The 18,824-nt window shown below is 37.0% G+C and overlaps 1 protein-coding gene across 10 annotated transcripts in view; it reads right to left on the reverse strand.

Moving 5' to 3' along the window:
- CCDC66 (coiled-coil domain containing 66) overlaps window positions 1–17,494 on the reverse strand; it is a 68,846-nt gene extending 51,352 nt beyond the window's left edge. For 2 of the 10 annotated variants that reach the window (XM_013053090.2, XM_013053087.2), the window contains exons 1-8: window positions 17,416–17,494; window positions 15,706–15,770; window positions 15,040–15,065; window positions 6,444–6,888; window positions 4,175–4,340; window positions 3,890–3,993; window positions 2,008–2,129; window positions 1,460–1,561 (exon numbers count right to left, since the gene is read on the reverse strand). In XM_013053090.2, the coding sequence (XP_012908544.1) occupies window positions 1,460–1,561; window positions 2,008–2,129; window positions 3,890–3,993; window positions 4,175–4,340; window positions 6,444–6,888; window positions 15,040–15,065; window positions 15,706–15,770; window positions 17,416–17,426 (1,041 nt within the window). In that variant the 5' untranslated portion in view covers window positions 17,427–17,494. Of the gene's footprint in view, window positions 1–1,459; window positions 1,562–2,007; window positions 2,130–3,889; window positions 3,994–4,174; window positions 4,341–6,443; window positions 6,889–14,828; window positions 14,978–15,039; window positions 15,066–15,705; window positions 15,771–17,415 lie in introns of those variants that run through there. The other 8 variants (XM_013053113.2, XM_013053117.2, XM_013053101.2 and 5 more) reach the window with 8 other exon arrangements.
- Window positions 17,495–18,824: the final 1,330 nt, after the last annotated feature.

Genomic DNA, 18,824 nt, shown 5'->3' on the forward strand with positions numbered 1-18,824 from the left:
ATACACTACCTTGTGTTTTAACAAAATTGGCCTTGGTGATTCTGCCTGTAACCAAATTTCTGCTCCTCTTAATTACATGAAAAGTTTGATATTCAAATAATATAAATAGTTCTGGCTATGGCTTGGATTTCTGAAACCGTTTTCAGACATTTAAGAAGGGGGGTTTTTTAGTTACACAGTTAAATTCACTTCCCATCAATAGCATCTCTCCAATATCTTACCACACGCATATAAAAATGCATAAAAACTGTACTTAAATACTATGAAGATGAGTAGATAATCATATTCTTTAACCACGGGTTGTCCAGCCTTATATTTAGTGTGTATTTTTCTTTTTAGTCTTTCTCCCATCCCCAACTCCCATCTCTACTGCAAAATATAAATAATTTTATTGGTTTTTTGGATTATAAAAAAAGATGCATGCTAGCATTTAAAAATATATACAAAATGTAAAAACACCTAAAAATAGTCTCAAATGGCTATTTATTTGTATTAGCAATCATACTATGAATTACACAAATAACCTTAAAAATAGTGCAAATTAAGCAATAAATAATATACTACATTTCAACACATACTTTTTTGCAAACTGAGAATACCTTAATATCTTTAGTATTAAAGATTCTTCGATCTTAATGTTGAAATGTAAATAAACTAACAACTGATTCCTACCAACTTCATGAATAGCTTTAGCTGAAGTTTTTAGTAGTATTAGCATGCATTAATTTTTAAACTTTACAAAATTATCATGCAGGGGTGCCTGACTGGCTCACTCAATTAAGTGTCCAACACTTGATTTTGCCTTGGGTCATGATCTCAGAGTGATGAGAGTGAAGCTTGCTGAAGATACTCTCTCCCTCTACCGCTGCTGCTCCCCCACTTTAAAAAAAACTAATCATCCATAACAAAAACAAACAAAAAAACCTATCATCCAGAACTATAGATTTTTGCAAAATGTCTTCTATCAAGGCTAATTTACTGCCTTTCAATAGTCAAAGTGCTTTTCGGAACGTGGAAAAATATAATTCAGATTTCATTCCTTCATTAATGTAAAATTATCAACAACTATAAAACTCTATGATATAGGCAGTCAGCTCTATATGGAGCAGAACAAACAGCCATGAAAGCCATACAAACAATCTAACTTGGAGGGATTCTATAAGAAATCTACCAGTGCTGAAAATGTCTCCTGTCAGAATCATCCCCTTTAGGTTACTATTCTATTTTCAGAATACATTTGTTAAAAGCAAGTGTTCACTAGGAACGAACAATTACTACATGCATATAAAAGAAACAGTTCATAACTTTTTTAAATTTAAGGAGCATAGTGCATTCAGTAAAAATTAACCTATATTTAAAAATAAGAGTATTAAGGTCCACTCTTTTAAGGAAAATAGGTAATATAAAGATCAAGTATTAAAGGGCTTATATATTCAAAGTAGTGACACCTATGACTTACCTCTAAAATCTGACTAGCTCTAGGTAGTGGGTGCCCTTCAGTCTGGACCACTGTTATCTGACTGGGAGACTGTGACAGAATGCTGGAAGAGCTAGCACAAGTCTAAAAACAAAGAGAAAACAAAGGTACTTTTTCTCTGTATAGTATTAAGCACAGACAAAAAAAAAAGGTCACTAAAACACTACCTGAGGGACACCTGGTGTATACTTGTGCTTGATAAGCAATCACTTATGTTTGATATAACCTTGTGGCAGATACCACATGTCAGTGGTAAGAGTTTCGTGGTCATCTAAAAATTTGTAGAGCTCTTTTACAAGAGCCTAAACAAGGTGCCTCAGGCCTCTACAATTACCTACATAGTAAGACAATTTACAGAATGCAAATAGATACCAGATGAGGTCATAATTAAATTCAAAATAACATTGTTTTACAGTAACATAGGAAAGATAATTTTTAAAAAGCTTTATGATATAAATATGGCTTAGCATTTTAAGAAGTAAAATTAAAATGTCTTATATTCCATAAATGCTTCATTTTGATATTCTTACCTTAGGCTGGTCAAGAATTTGAAATTTTTCCCATACTATTTTATCACTGTCAAATTTTTTCCAAGGATTGTTCCATTTTTCAGAAGCTTCTTTTTCTTTCTTCTTTAAAGCAACCTGTTCATCTGTAAATAATGTCCTTTTTTAAAAAATGTAAAAAAACTGTAAAAAAAAAATCATGTAAACAAATCATGACCTTCTTAAAGAGCGGAGATTCCAATACAGATCTAATCAAAATTGTTTTTTAAGGAGATTAACTCACAAGACAGAGAAGAATTTTAAGAGATATGGAAAAAAACATTTAACCAGAACCAAACTTAAGTATAGCACAATGGATATAAAATGTTTATTATAATTAGCAATAAAAATCAAGGATCCTAGAATCAAATCCAAGTTCAACCACTTCCTAGCTATGCAACTGTGGGCAAATTGCCATTAGCATTCTTAAAACTCAGTTTCTTCTGTAAAATGTGAAGTGTCCCTTCCAGTACAGGGTCTAGCTCAAAGTAATATGAAATAAATATTAGCCTTTGTTATTCATAACTGCTGAAGAGTAAAAACTAACAAACTGATATAAAAACTAGGCCTGAAAAGCATCAGTAGTTCTTAAAACTTTGGAGATATATAAACTTAAATTTCAAGAATATTAATGAAAGCATGACTTCAATAAAGAGAGATCAGTTTTTTAAACAAGATCAAATATAAGAAAGTAAATCTTTTACATAATAAAGCATAAAATACTTCAGTCGTTTCCAAGTAGTTCCATCCAACTTCAGAAGTTTGGTATTATAGTTTGATAAGCTAAATTTGTACTGAAAGAAAATATTTAAAACTAAAAGTATGATATACACACATCAAATCTCCAAACCTTCAGATACTGCTACTATACATTTAATTTCTTCAAACTTCTCTGTTACCTTGACTTCCAACACCAATTCATGCCTGTTTTCTTCTGCTTATCTCTTTTTTACTATCACCTGTCTCCACAGTGTTATGACTGCCTCATAGGATTTCCTATGAGGTATTTCCTAACCATAAAGATGGGTAAAGCCCATCTTTATGCTTTTAGTACAGTTATTCTTAAGAAGTACAACTGCCGGGGCACCTGGGTGGCTCAGTTGGTTGAGCGACTGCCTCAGCTCAGGTCATGATCCCGGACTTCCAGGATCGAGTCCCGCATCGAGCTCCCAGCTCCTCGAGGAGTCTGCTTCTCCCTCTGACCTTCTCCTCTCTCATGCTCTCTCTCACTCATTCTCTCTCAAATAAATAAATAAAATCTTTAAAAAAAAAAAAAAAGGGAAGTATAACTGTTACTTCACATATTTTCCAAATTCTGACATGTAGACCATAAATCTAGCCCAAGAAGAAGCAAGAGTTCTTAGTTACTATAAATATTTTAAGACTCTCATAGAAAAGATAATTTTTTCTGTTACAAGGTCTTTGGCTGAAAAAGAGCAATAAGTTTGTTTTTGTATGGAATATACTTACTGATACCGTATTAATGATTCTTGGTCAGAATGTTTTATTTTAAAGAATGAACTCTATTTTTAAATCAAACCATCTTTAAATCCATATGATTTCTTCAATGGAGAAATATGAAAATGGATTCTCAGGAAATGAGAAAAGTTTAGCAATCTTTGAGCTCCGGAATGATACTGAAGACAGTAAGGCTTACTGCTCACCTCTGGTCTTCTAGTACACACCAAGAGACTACCAGACAAAAGTCACAACCTAAAGAAATATAAAACCACAACGCTTTCTACATATTTCAACAAATTAGTCTAGATGGTAAATGTTATAAAACGAAAATTTTTTATAAAATCATACTGAAAAAATCTATTTCAACCTCAACAAAACTATAATAAAAGGCATAACAATTATCTACCAAGCTCTTTTCTCCACTGGGCTTTTTTTGCTTCCAACAAGCTTCTGTCACGTTCTCTTTCCCCCAGAGTACTGAATATGTCAGCTGGTTTCCACACATTCTCTCTAAAACAACACAAAAAAATAACAGAAATCTTGTATGTTTCTATACAAGCTACTCCATAAATATTAAGTAATAAACTTAAATAGCTTTCAGTCTTCAGACTGAAAATTTCACATGAAATTCAAAGAAAAGCAAAACCATTTTCACAAGACGACTCCACCATAACGGATATGAATTACATACATGGCAATTTTCTGCTCATACTGCTTAGATGTCTCTTGATTTGTACTTAAAACAGATTTATTTTCATCTAGGAGAGATGAAAGCGTCTCAGTTTTCTGGAATACTCCCATAACGTTCTCATCCTCTGGCTGATTGGAAATATTGTTTAAATGTAGACTGCCCTGACCTAGGGGGTAAAAATGAACGTTTTAAAATGAACACTAAAATCGCATGTATTACAATACCTTATTTTGGCATACTACTACACACTTTAGAAACACTGCCTTACACATTAACAAAGTAATCACCTCTCACAGCCGTCCTTTAGTGGGTATTATGATTCCCTTTTGTCAAAAAAGGAAACTGAGCCCAGAGGTTAAATGGTCCAGTGATATGGCCATTGCTATATAACCTCATGTGTCCAATATGAAAACAAACAACAACAAAAATCTTCTATTTACTCTTGCTAACAGTATTTTTACCAATAATATAAAACACAAATCAGAACTTAAAGAATAAATGCAAATAGGTTTATGAAAAACTCATCACCTTGTCTTTATTTTTCTCATTTAGCTGGAAAATCAATGAAAAACCATCTCTATACCTCCATTATATCTATTCCAAATATTTCATCTATACCTCCATTATATCTATTCCAAATATTTCATATAGGCTCTATGCTTGGCTCAGAAACTGTTCTAGTTCTTCTTAATGTGCTAGTTTTCCCAATGAGGATAAAGTGTGTGCGTGTATATATATATATACACACACATATATATTTTTTAAAGATTTTATTTATTTGACAGAGATAACACAAGCAGGCGGGGTGGGGGGAGGAAGCAAGCTCCTCGCTGAGCAGAGAGCCTGATGTGGGACTGATCCCAGGACCCTGAGATTATGACCTAAGCCGAAGGCAGAGGCTTAATCCACTGAGCCACACAGGCGCTCCGAGGAGAAAGTATATTTAATATGCAGGTCACTGTATGATTAGACAAATTCTACCTTCAACTTTGTTGACATTCTCTCTCATTACATGCTTTAAGTTTTTATCTTTTGTTCTCTAGGCTACAATTCTAGCTTTAAAGACCCAGCTCCCTCATTTTGCAAAGAATAATCTAAACCAAGACAAATTACTTGAACTTGAACACCCTGGGAATACACAGAAGCTTACCTAATCCCCAGATTATTGTGGGACCTCCTCCTGGTGACTGTTAATGTTATTTTTATTTATTTCATTATTGCCTAACAAAATTTTAATGACATTTCTATTCATATTAATTCCTAGCTCAACACTAAAGAAATCAGAAGACTTTTAAAAACATAATACAATGCTCTGGCTAATGAAACCGAAGACATGTAACATTGTTCTATTCCTTCCAAGTCTGTATTTTCTTTTTAAGATTTTATTTATTTATTTGACAGACAGAGATCACAAGTAGGCAGAGGCAGGTGGGGGGGGAGCAAGTTCCCCGTTGAGCAGAGTCCAATGGGGGCTCAATCCCAGGACCCTTAGATCATGACCTGAGCCGAAGGCAAAGGCTTAACCCACTGAGCCACCCAGGCGGCCCCCAAGTCTGTATTTTATATTGGTTAAAAAGACAGTGCTGCCAATCCTTAGCAGGGATTAAGGGTCAGGAAAAGTACAACGCAGGGGCCAGGAAAATAATCCTTTCAGCAACTCAAGTCAAATATTCAAAATAAGGTTTCTCCAATTTTTACTAGAAATACTATACTGATTTTTTAGAACATTTTATATAATTATTTTTTTAAAGATTTTATTATTTATTTGGCAGAGAGAGAGATCACAAGTAGGCAGAGCAGCAGGCAGAGAGAGAGAGGGGAAAGCAGGCTCCCCACTGAGCAGAGAGCCTGATGCAGGGCTGGATCCAAGGACCCTGGGATCATGACCTGAGCTGAAGACAGAGGCTTTAACCCACTGAGCCACCCTGGTGCCCCTATGAAATTATTTTTAATGTAAGTAAAGCTTTCTACATTTCGGAATAAGTACATCTTTTCGTACTAAGATCTTTACTCTAGAATCCATAGAACTGGGTTTCTTAAGGCTATTGTAACATGATTGTAATATTCTGAGCATTAACCTTAAAATATGGCATATTACAGCTATAAAAGTAATTTTGCATGAGAATATTCTCTAAAAGAATATTTTAAAAGACTGCTACATGGTAAATTAGAATTTCAGAGGCAAAGTTATGTAAAATCCAAAGAATGAGAAATTCTAAAACACATACTGGTAAAATTAATATTAATTAAAACTTCAGAAAAACCTTACTTTTTTCTTCCTTTCCATTTTCAATCAGGGGAACAGATTTATTTCCTTGGTTCACAGTCATCAAAATCTGTTGTAGTTGGTCTTGTGTTAGACACACCAAACTGCTCTTCATATTTTCAGCTGTGATGTGTTTTTTGCAAAGCTTCTGTTTAGCTACTACAGATGTATTTATGGTGTTTCTAGTCTTCTGTATATTGGGGGTTGCAGATGAAATCTCTTTCTGGACATAAAGACAGTCTTTATCTATACACTGCTTGCATAAATCCTTAGTGGGTGAAAAAGTCATACTATTTTTTTCACCTTTTGCCAGTGAAGTTTCTGAACCCATTCTCTTCTTTTGCAAAAGTTTTCCACTCCTGATACAAGTATTTTGTGTTGATTTGAGAATGTATCCAGTTTGTTTTGTTCTTAAAGGACATTTTGCAAGCTTGGTCTTATTTCCCATCTGTTAAAACACCAAAAATTTATTCTTTATAATAGTCCGTGAAAAATCAACAATTATCTTTATATAATCTGTGACGTCAGGCCTCTAAACTTTTTTCCATTTTGCTGTTAAGACACTATCTCCATGAGACACTAACATTTAACTTTTCCAAATCTTCACTTGAAAGCTTCATCAACAACTGGAAATTACGATTTTATTTCAACATAATGAATTCAGAAGTTTGATTCTAGTTGTTACAGGAATCTCCATTCTACTTCGACTTTGAATCTCATGTCATGATTATGTCACTCAGACCACCTCTTTTCTTTATAGATATCTATAGACCTGTGAGTTAGTAACGTAGGTTAGTTATTTCTTGAATAACTTAACTTGTGGGTCAACGTCCCTCTAACATAACTCCTATCTTAATTATTAGTGCTTTCATATCCACATCGATCATTCTTTCAATTTCCTGGCCTCTCATTTCCTTGAACTCTGCTCCTATATTCTTGTCCTCCATGCTACCTCAGCTACTTAATCTCATAGTGACAGCTTATACTAACCTTGTAACTACTCTTAACTACAATCCCTCCATGATCTGTTTCAAGTATGGCACAATGACCAACACCCAATGTTTCCCAGCTCACTTTTCTTGCATATCCCAATTCTGATAATTCTTTAACTCAGCTGGGATCTATGATCTATTTATCCTACCACCTTCTTCTTGTCCTCCCTTACCAATCTTAAATTCCACGATTAACCAAAACCACCACCATCCTGTATTCTCAACTCCTCTGTTCTAACATATATGCTTTGCAAAACCCCAGACTGGTAAAATCTAACTCTTCACCTACTCTGTGCCTACACTCAGGAAGAAAAACACAAAGCCACAATATCTAGTTTCACTTTAAATACATAACCCAAAACAACAATTGTGCCCTTCATGCTACCTGGCAGTTACACATTTCACAAATTCATTAATTCTCTTACTCAAAATTTTAACAATTTCAACTTTCTCCTCTTTCCCAAAACTAACACTTTCCCTTTCATACTTAATTCTCAGCTGAAGATCTTGATTACTACTGCACTGACAATCTTACAGAGAAGCATTCAGAAAAAATTTCCAAGTTTCTACTACTAAATCTGTACCAGCATCAGTACTCATACAAACTGCCTATACTTCTGTTATTTGTAGATACTCCTATAACTCCTTCTTTCTCAGGGATCTTTCTCTAGCAAGCCTTTGCTTTCTCCTGAACCAACTGTTTCTTTCCTGCTAGATCACATCTTTATCATCTTTAAAAATACATGATACTACTTTCTCCTCTCCCACAACCCCATTCCAGCCAAGCTTTCAACAACACCATTCCACCAAAGCTGCTCATCAAGGTCATTAATAACTTTGCAAATTGTGACTTCTTCAGATCATCTTACCAGACTTACTAGCAGCATGACACAGTTGATTATTCCTCCCATTTTGAATCACTTTCTCTACTTTATTTCCTGAGGACTCCACAATTCTGGTTCTTGCTGTTCCTTCTCAGTCTTCACTGGCTGGCTCCCTTTCCCCCAGACCTCTTAACAATTGCTTAGTCCCAGAATCTCTTAGCTCTCACTTACCTCATTCACTTGTTAATTTCATTTACCCTTGTGGTTTTAAGTATTATCCATATGCTGATGACTCCCAAATTTGTCTCCAGGATGGATCTCTCCCCTAACTTGAGGTTCCACCTCCCTATCCAAACACTTCCACTGGGTTATTAATAGCCATTTAAAATAGCATGCCTAAAACGAAACTCTTGATCTCCCACATGCCCCTAAATAACCCTCCCTTCATTTTGCCCATCTCACCTACCCGTGATAAAAATTTTGGAATGATCACCTCTCTCATATGCCACACTTTCATCAGACCTTGTTTTGCTCCATCTTCAAAATATATCCTAAATCTGACCACTCCTGAAAAACTCTTACCATCCCTCTACCTGAAGACATTAGTTCTTGCCTGAATTACTGAAAAGCCTTCAGATTTTCTTGCTTCTGCCCTTGCTCCCCAATCTGTTCTCAACACAGCGGCCACAGTGAGTATCTTAAAAGGTTAAGTTAAGTCAGATCATGTTGCTTTCTTCAAAACTTTCCAATGGTTTCCTATCTTACTTAGGAGGGAAAACTGAACTTCATACAATAACCAAAACAGACCTAATGATCTGTGCATTCTTCACACTTTATCCCCTTATCTGATCTCTTTGATCTCATCTTCTATCCTAGCCTCCAGTCATATGGGCTTCTTGACTATTCCTCGTATTCATAAGAGACTCCAGTTTTAGGCCTTAGCACTAAACAATCCCTCTAACTGGGACACCCTTCCTTCAGATTCTACATGGTTCATGCACTCAACCAACATCACTAACTCTGTAAGGTCTTCTCTGACCATCCTATTTAAAATTGTAGATTTCCTGGGGTGTTTTTTTTTTGGGGGGGGGGGTAGTTGTAGCAGCTTTCTCACACTCTCTCACACTCTTACCTATCTAGCATACCCTTTCCCAAAGTCTGCTATGCCCCTGTAGTGTGCCTCTCCCCCCTTTCTCTCCTTTATTTTTCTCTATACCACTTTTCATCTTGTAACATTCTACATTTATTTTGCTAAATGTATGTCCATTTAACTCCTTTTCCAATGCAAACTCCCTAGGGCAGAAATTTTTGTATACTTTGTCCACTGCTATCTATAACCCCAGTACAAAACACGGAGTGGAACAGAGTAGGTGTTCAGTAAATTTTTTATTATCCTCAACTATACCATTTTAAAACTGAATTATCTTTCTCTCCCATACTTGTTCCCTCTTTTAAAATATCCCATTTCTGTGGCACTGTTTTCTAATCTCTCAGACCAGTAAGCATGGAGTCGTCTTTAACTTTATCCTCATGGTCTTCTTTAGCTTATGCACAAGTATTGGTCATTTCTTCCTTCCAAATATCTTTTTCTCACCATTTACAGGATTATAAGCCTAAATTCAGGATTTCACTACAACATTACTAGATTATACCCTGCCTATCTCATATCTTTCCTCTATTTAATCTACTGTACATTTGGCAAACCCAATTAAACTAAAATAATTCAACGGTCATTCAATCAAAATTCACTGTTGCTTTTTATGTGCTCACCAATATGGAAAAGTGTTAGATAAAGATTAGTAACATACTTGCCGTCAAAGAGTGAGGTAGATGCCACATGACTTTCATCCAGCTTACATCCCAACTCTCCCTGTCCTTCGTAACTTACAAAATATATAACCATACGTAGACCAACAGCCAATCCCATTTCAGCCTACTATTCAAAATGTACCTGTACTATCAGCCACAAGATCTGCTTATTTTCCTCTTCATCTCATCTACATCCTATTTGTTCCTGGCCTTAGGCTTTTAATAACACCAGTACCACAATGGAAAATGCCTTTTTACCCTCCCAACTTATGGCATTTTTTAAGATTTATTTATTTATTTTAGAGTAGACAAGGGGGGGATCCAGGGAGAGGGAGGGAGAGAGTCTCAAGCAGACTCCTCAATGAACACAGAGCCCAGTGTAGGGCTTGACCTCACAGCTCTGAGGTCATGACCAAGCCAAAACCGAGTGGGACGTTAAAGTGGCTGTGCCAACCAGGTGCTACTAAGGCTATTTTAATACAACTAATTCTCTAAGAGAGATGGCAACCTCAAATACCTACTGTAAATTAGGCTTGGTAGGAACTGGGATGAGCTGAAAATCATTTTTCCATCTAAAGGAGGCAGCCACAACTCAGAACCAGCCTACACCTCCAAAGAGGAATTTTAGTCTACTTGCTAGATTACCCAATATTTCAAGAGAACCAAAAAAGCCAGATTTACATTAAATTTTCCAACTTTTAGATAGTTCACTCTAGTTTTTACTTTACTATGTGGATTAAGCAAATTATCAGCAGATTGCATACAGCTTACACAGCTGAGCCCTACCTCCTCAGTCTCTAACTACAGCTACTGTGATGTCACCTTTCTCTGATTCCCATTGGCCTTTTTTGGGTCACTGATAGTTGAACATTTCCTATCTCTAATCAATTGCTCATTCAAACTACTAATAAGTACAGTGCATACCATTAACATATCCTGAAAGTCTCCCATTTCTGTCCCCTTTTCCCCATTTCACTAACCACTACACATATTCAGGAACACCTAAGACTCTCCCTGAACTGTAACTGGTCCATGACTGGTCTCCCCATTATAATCTGCCCTTCACCACACTGTCTGAAGCCCTTTCCTACAACACAAATTATACTGTATGGACTTCTCTTTTCAAAAATTCTTTAATGCTCATATACATAAATCAAGGAAGTTCAAACTGTCTGAGTACACATCTAAACTCTGTAAGGCTCCCTTCCTTCCAAGCTTTATGTTCTACACTTCCCCAAGATACCCACTATTCCCCAAATGCAAATTATGCTATCTTGGTGTTTTGCTATTTTCTAAGGTTAGAATATACTCCCATACCTACTTACCTATAAATATCTGCCTCATCTTTTAAGTTCTAATTAAAATGTCACCTTGTTTTACGAAGCTTTCCCTGGTCTCCGCAAACCACAAAGAGATGCTCTTTGCAGTGTTCTCTGCCTTTTATAGAACTACCACAGCATACATTATATTCTACTTTATTGTAGTTATTTACCTGACTGATAACCCCACATTCAGAAAATAAGGCCTAGGCTTTACTCATTTTTCCCTCTCAGTCACAGAAGAAATACGAGTGCCAAGAACGGCACTCCACTAAAATTTTACAGCTTTAATAAATCCTTGCTAAATAGAAACCTACTAACTGGAGTTCTAATTTAAGTAGAATTATCCCACCACATTCAACTTACAAGAGAAAAAAAATATACCAAAAAAAAAAAAATCTTCTAAAAATATTTAATAAGAAGGGGGAAAAGGGCAATGATCTGGCATAAGTACGTATATATTCAGCTCAAGTCTGATTACTTTTGGGGGGGCGGGGCCCGGGAAAGGGAGAGGGAGAATTCCTCGCGGGGTCCACAACCAGCTCAGAGCAGGCCTTGATCTCACAACCCTGATGTCATGACCTGAGCCCAAACCAAGATTTGGATGCTTCAATGATAGAGCCGCCCAGGCAGCCCCTGATTATTTTTTGTAGCTGAACAGCAGGAAAAAAAAAAAAAAAATGAATGGAACCAGCAAAAAATCATGACCTACCAAATAAACATTCAATCATATTCAGTTACTTCAGGACAAAGCAATCTAGCCCAAATAATTCCCCAAGCATTTATTGGATCAGATTATTTTTTTAATAGATTGAAGAATAGTCTTCATGTCTCAAACATTTTTATGTAGCAAGCTGGCTCTTTTAACAAGTTTTAATTCTACCAATATTTTTCATAATATAAACAAAGTCCAAAGCATTTTTTAATATTGGCTGAGTTTACCATTTATATGGGGCCAAGATCCAAGGCCAGATAGAACCAGAGAAAAGTAACATTTTAAGTTATAAAATATGCTACCTAACACCAATACTCTATACACCCTTTAGTGTGTCACTACTCTGGTTCTCACATGTAGAAATACCTGTTAAAAAATCTTTAAATGTTTAATATTTCAACTAATTTGTGAGACAAATGCATAAGCATTTGGAATCTGTAAATTACTCATGACACAGAATCATAAATATTTCTTTCATTTCTCCTCCTATAAGCTTAAGAAATTGAGCTGGTAAACATTTTTACTTTATATTCCTTACACAGATTCAAAAAATTGCAGAAGGGATTTTGAAAAAAATTAAGAAAGTACTCTGACCATACGTGTTTAACTTGATGATGCAAGTTCAGTTGTGTTTAAAGAAGACACTATGACAATGACAGTAATTCAACCTGTGAGGTAGGGGAAAAACCAGAAATGCAGATAGGTGTTGTAGTTACTCAGGAACTTCTCCCAGCAGAAAAAGAAAAGCACTATGAAAAGAGAATTCACCAGTAACTTATGGAAAAGAGAATCCAACATACAGCTATATAACTGAGATCTGGGAGACTGAAAAACAGATTTAAGCAAAAAAAGATAAGCACTACTCTTTTTGTTCTTTTGTCTTCTGTAAATAGCAAAGAAAAAAATGAGGAGGATCTTAGCAACCCCTGTAAATACAGGAAGAGAAGCTACTTAAAACCAATATAGAAGGGAGACTTAGGTTGCATCAGTAATTTTTTCCAGCTTTATTAAGGTATAATTGACAATTAAAATTTGTATATATTTAAAGTGTACAACTTGATTTGATATATGCATACACTGTGAAATAGTCACAATCAAGCGAATTAACATATCCATCACCTCACATAGCTACCATCATCAGTATTCTGAAGTCCCCAAAGCAAGAGGAATAAAACCAAACAATCTGCTCTAAGAGAGTAAACGATTTAACATCGGCTGAGACACATTATTCTAGAAAAAAGAATCCTAGAAAAAAATATTTCTAGACTACTAGCAAAATCTTGTAATGATTTTATCAGAAACCATCATATGTTCTAGGTTGATTAAAAAGACTGAAATGTCTTCACAAATGTGGAAGCTAGAGCAAATCTGTTAAAGACATCAATGGAAGGAGGGGAAAAGTGAAAGAGAAGAGATCAGGGGAAGATGGAAATCAACTATGACAAGCAGCTTTTTATCTAACATCTCAAAAAGGGGTGCAGTATTTGCTAATGTGACTCGAATAAAATAATTAGTTGCAGTATTTTAATAGAGCAGGACCTGTGGTGCCTGGGTGACACAGTCAGTTAAGCATCCAACTCTTGGTTTCAGATAAGGTCATGATCTCGGGGTCCAGAGATTGAGCCTAGAGCTTCATGTGGTGCTCCGCACTCACTGTGGAGACAGCTAAGTCTCCTCTCCCTCTGCACCCCCCAATAAAATAAATTTTAAAATTAAATTTAAATTTTAAATTTTAAAAAAAAGTAGTGCAGGACCAGGAAAAATTATACAATTTGTATTGTGACTAAAAGGGGGCACCTGGGTGGCTTAGCAGGTTAAGCCTCTGCCTTTGGCTCTGGTCATGATCTCAGGGTCCTGGGATCGAGCACCACATCGGGCTCTCTGCTCAGCAGGGCACCTGCTTCCCGTCTCTCTGCCTACTTGTGATCTCTCTCTCTGTATTGTGACTAAAAAAAAAGCACACAAGGTATATAGCTATATACCATATTTAGAAAGAAGTAACTTTTACAGGTAGCATGTGGAATTACTCTGATTATCATCACCCACTTACGCTGGATACTCAAGCAATTTCACCTTGATTAAACCTGGAAAAAACAGCAAAGCCATCAAGAGCTTAGTGAAAAGTACACCATCCAAACTGAGCTCTATTCAAGAAACGCAAACTAAGACTTTAAGATGCTACAAAGATAAAAGAAAAAAGAGGACTACAGTGAATTTTAGGGGGAGTTGAAATTTCTGCCGATACTAATCTAAAAATGGAAAAAGAAATAGGGAATAAGAAAAGTAGTATATCAAAAAGTTGTTAAAGTGGTAAAGGTATTTTGGGCTGCTGATAAAAATAATTTAAAAGGAAAATTATCATTAAGTTCAAGTATGATCTCTTAAAGGAGAAAGCAAAGTGCATGTATGAATTTGTGAATCAAATTCACCATTTTGGTGTGGGAAAATGGAATTTGAGTATGAAAAGAAAAATGTTTTCATTTTAAAGTGTGAATATATATTTTTAAAAATCTCAGGAACTGCCCTGAGTTAATGTTATATGCACTGCATAATAACTACTAAATCTACATTAAAAATTAAACAAAATTAAAAATTCACTTCCTTAGTTACACTAGCCACATTTTAAGTGTTCAGTAACTACATACGACTAGTGACTGGTTACCATCTTGGAAAACACTAATCTTAGAACATTTCCATCATCACAAAAAGATTTATTAGACAGCACTGACCTAGAGAAAGAGGTTCTGTATGACTTTTTAAACTGAAAAATTATGATCCCATTTCTGTGAAAGGACCAGCCTGAAAGCAAGAGAACAATAACTTCTCATCATTATCTCATATCCCTTATAATATATTGACAGGAATTATTTTCAAACCACTGTAAAAAAAAAAAAAAATACCGCATTTTACATTAAGAACATGTCAGTTCATTTGGCTTACCTTCACAGAATTTTTTGATTTACATTCTACAAAAGAAAACAATAATTACTGAACTATCAAACAAAAACATACTAAGGCAGTCATAAAAGAAAATTTTGATTAGCATTGTTTTAAGAAGATACTTAGTAGAAATATTAACCACCCAAAGCATTAACTTTAGGTTCCTGTCTGAGTATTCTAACTTTTAGAGTGTAGTGCAAGTATTTCTATTTCATTTCTGTTTATTTTCCAAGGTAGAACTATAAACAGATCAGAGAAAAAGAAAATAATGTGAAAAAGAGGACTACCAAAGTATACGGAGTTTTAAAATTAAAACCTAAAAACTTTAGCAACTGTGGTCTTACTACAAATTTAATTTTCTATAACAGCACATTTTACATGTACAGAACATAATTACATAGATTTCATCTAAATTATTTATTAGGCAACATATTAAACATAAATATACTGAAGCATTAAGTTTTATGAATAAATACTGACAGTGGTAAGCAGAGACGTAATCTGACTTTACTTGGCTAAAAATAAATCTGAGAAAGTTAGCCAAACAGCTTTCTGCAAAGTACCATTTAAATATTACTCTATTATAAGGAAAAAGTATATTAAACTCATATAAATTTTATCTAGGAATTTAAAATTAACATTTTAGATTCTGATAACACAGCATACCATATGGAGATAATATTAACTTGGTTTTTCCATCCAACAATTCAGTTTCAAGCTTTAAACCATCTCTGCAAAAATAAAAGAAAGTTGTCATTTTTAAGAAGCAGCAACATTTTAAATAGAAACGAAAGGCTCATTTGAATCTTGAAAGTAAATATGTTCTTTTGAATTTATACAGTAATCTTGTAAATAGTAAGCCATTCTTTTAATTAAAAAACGTTTTCCAATCCAAGATAAAACTAAACACTAGAGGGAGAAAATTCCTGAAACTTTCCAATAACGCAAAGCTTTGTTATCTTTAACATGAAACTTCATTTTCTTACTGGTAAGCAACAATTCAATCATCATAGCATTACTTAAATCTTACAACTGGAGACTGGGGGAAAAAAAAATGCTGTTACCAAAACTCCCCACCTATGTTAAAAGAGCAAAATGTATCTGTTTACCAGTTTCATAAAGATCTCATGACTAATGCATTCTACGGCATGCCACAGCTTTCAAAGTGAACTATAACACTGCCACCAGGAGTATTAACTTTTTTAGCATAGTGACAGTTCCTTACTATCACAACAACAAATCTGTAATGAACTTTGGCGGCTCTAATTGATTTGTGCATGTTCAATGCAAAAGCACAAAGTTAACAGCAGACACTGCCAAGGAAACTTCAATGTAAGATTCTAATAAAAAACCACTGAAAACAAAAATAGTTCCCATTTAATTCACTGTTTCCTAAGAGAAGGGGGGGGTGTGTCACTAAATCATCAATTGGGACAAAAGTGCTGTCCAAGAGACAGAATTAAATCCAGCAGAGGCCAGAAGAGAAAGGTTGGGAAAGGTCTGATTGGGAAGAACGAAATTTGCAGGGCCGCTCAGTGGAGGCCATCAAAATACCCCAACTTAATTTGTCAAGATAAAATACTGGGGGGGAAAAATGGGTTCTAAAGGTTTCCCTGAGGCAGGGTTAGAACCGTTCATGTTTACGTCTGTGAAACGGAACCAACCAAAGGAACCCGACAAGTATGCCTGTTGGGCATGACTGCACTGTAAACTCCTTCAGGGGCTGATGTCTTCTTTCTTTCTCTCTCTCGGTCTCTCTCTCTCTCTCTCCACATTCTAGAACGCAAAATTCATTGGCTCCATGACGTGCAACAGTCTGAATTTGGTGGCTTTTCATCTTCTTAAAATATTACACTTCCCAGGGATGAAAACCCTGCAACAGTCCTTTTTGACTCAACCGCTACTTAATGAGGGTCTATCAGGAGCCAAGCACTGGCAGCGCCTCGGTCCCTGAAGACCCGGTTCCTAGCGTTCCGGGGGTTAAACTCATCTGGGAGCGCCGACAGCCTGAAAAGACGCCAAAGCCAGAGGCGCTAAGTACCGGGGGCCTGGGCCAGGATTTCTCCCAGGAAGCCGCTAAGCTTTATCTCTCCATCTGCCCTCTCCGCTTATCGTCTCTTCCCCGTCACCACCCCGAGGTCAGTGACAGGACGAAAGAGGTCCCTGGCAGATGTACTCCGAGTTATGATGTGGAAAAGCGACGGCGGTGGCAAAGGCCGTCCCGGGCCCCTAGCCCCTAACCCCGCTCCACTTCGGGCAGCCGGGCAAAGCCGCTGAAGGCGGCGCAAGCTGCGAAGGTGTTCCAGGGGGCTCCAAGGGGCCAACCCAGCTTGAATCCCACCTTCGCTAAAGACCACCCTCCTCGGCCCAGCTTACCCCAGGTTCATGGCCTGACCTCTCGCTCTCTCCACAGGACGCGTAAACTCTGTGTACGCCGGTTGCCGCCGCCGCTCAACAAGCGCTGCTCCGATTGGACACAGTGATGCCGGCGAGCCGGAAGAACGGACCAATCAAAGTGGGGCGTGCTGGCGGGTGCGCTCACAGGGGAGCGAGGCTGCAGGGGCAACTGGTGGTGTTGTCGGCTGGGCCTCAGCCTCTCTACCCTGCCTCTCGGGTGCCGAGGCTCTTGGCTTCTCTTGTAGCACTCCGATTTCACTCGGAGCGCTCGGAGAAGCACCTCAGCTCAAGCGTAGATGGCAAAAATGTGGAGAAACAAAAAGCATAAGCTTTTTAGGAAATGAACATTTTATATTTGCAGGAGAGGTTACTGGGGTATAAAATAAGGTGGAGGGCAGGCTATTGGGAAGAGACTCCTAGATTGGGTACAGAGTTTGTCTAGTTTCTGGCTCTGAGCTCGGCATGAAGCCTGGTACATTATAACTCTTTGTAAATTGTAATAATTAGGGGCACCTGGGTGGCTCAGTCGTTAAGCATCTGCCTTCCGCTCAGGTCACGATGCCAGGGTCCTGAGATCCAGCCCTGCATGGGGCTCCCTGATCAGCAGGAAGCCTGCTTCTCCCTCTCCACTCCCCCTGCTTATGTTCCCTCTCTTGCTGTCTCTCTCTCTCTGTCCAATAGATAAATAAAATATTTAAAAAAAAATAAATTGCAATAATAAGGAGTACTCAATAAATTTAGCTCTTTTGTTCCAGACAGGGATCTAAGCACTTTGGTTGTTTTTTGTTTTTTTTAAGATTTTATTTATTTACTTGACAGACAGAGATCACAAGTAGGCAGAGAGGCAGAGAGAGAGGAGGAAGCAGGCTCCCCGCTGAGCAGAGAGCCCGATGTGGGGCTCAATCCCAAGACCCCGGGATCATGACCTGAGCCGAAAGCAAAGGCTTCAACCCACTGAGCCACCCAGGTGCCCCAGCCCTTTGTTACTGGAGCTTTACAACAACATCCCTGAAGCGCAGAGAGGTTAAGCAACTTGCCCGAGGACTATCAAATACCCCAAAGTCCGTTTGTGTTCGGAACTAGTGTATGAGTCTAACTCCCGTTCATTCTTAAAAATCTAAATTTAAAAGTCGTTTCCTCCAAGAACCTCCTCTGGAAGACCCTGCTGGTAAATCAGGAACCCATTCTCTATCCCCCCATTCTCTTCCCTTTTGATCCCCATAGTAATGCATTTACAATCCTGTGTCAGAGTGAGCTTCAGAAGGGCAGCCAGCTGGTATCTTACATACTTCCTTGCAGCACGTGACACTGAACATTGTAGACAGTAAATACTTGCGAAATGAAAGAACAGCAAAAATAAAAAATGCCAACTTTATTATGTTGGTGGA

The sequence above is a fragment of the Mustela putorius genome, unplaced genomic scaffold, assembly GCF_011764305.1.
Source record: "Mustela putorius furo isolate JIRA1106 unplaced genomic scaffold, ASM1176430v1.1 tig00000095_pilon_pilon_pilon, whole genome shotgun sequence".
NCBI classification, from domain to species: domain Eukaryota; kingdom Metazoa; phylum Chordata; class Mammalia; order Carnivora; family Mustelidae; genus Mustela; species Mustela putorius.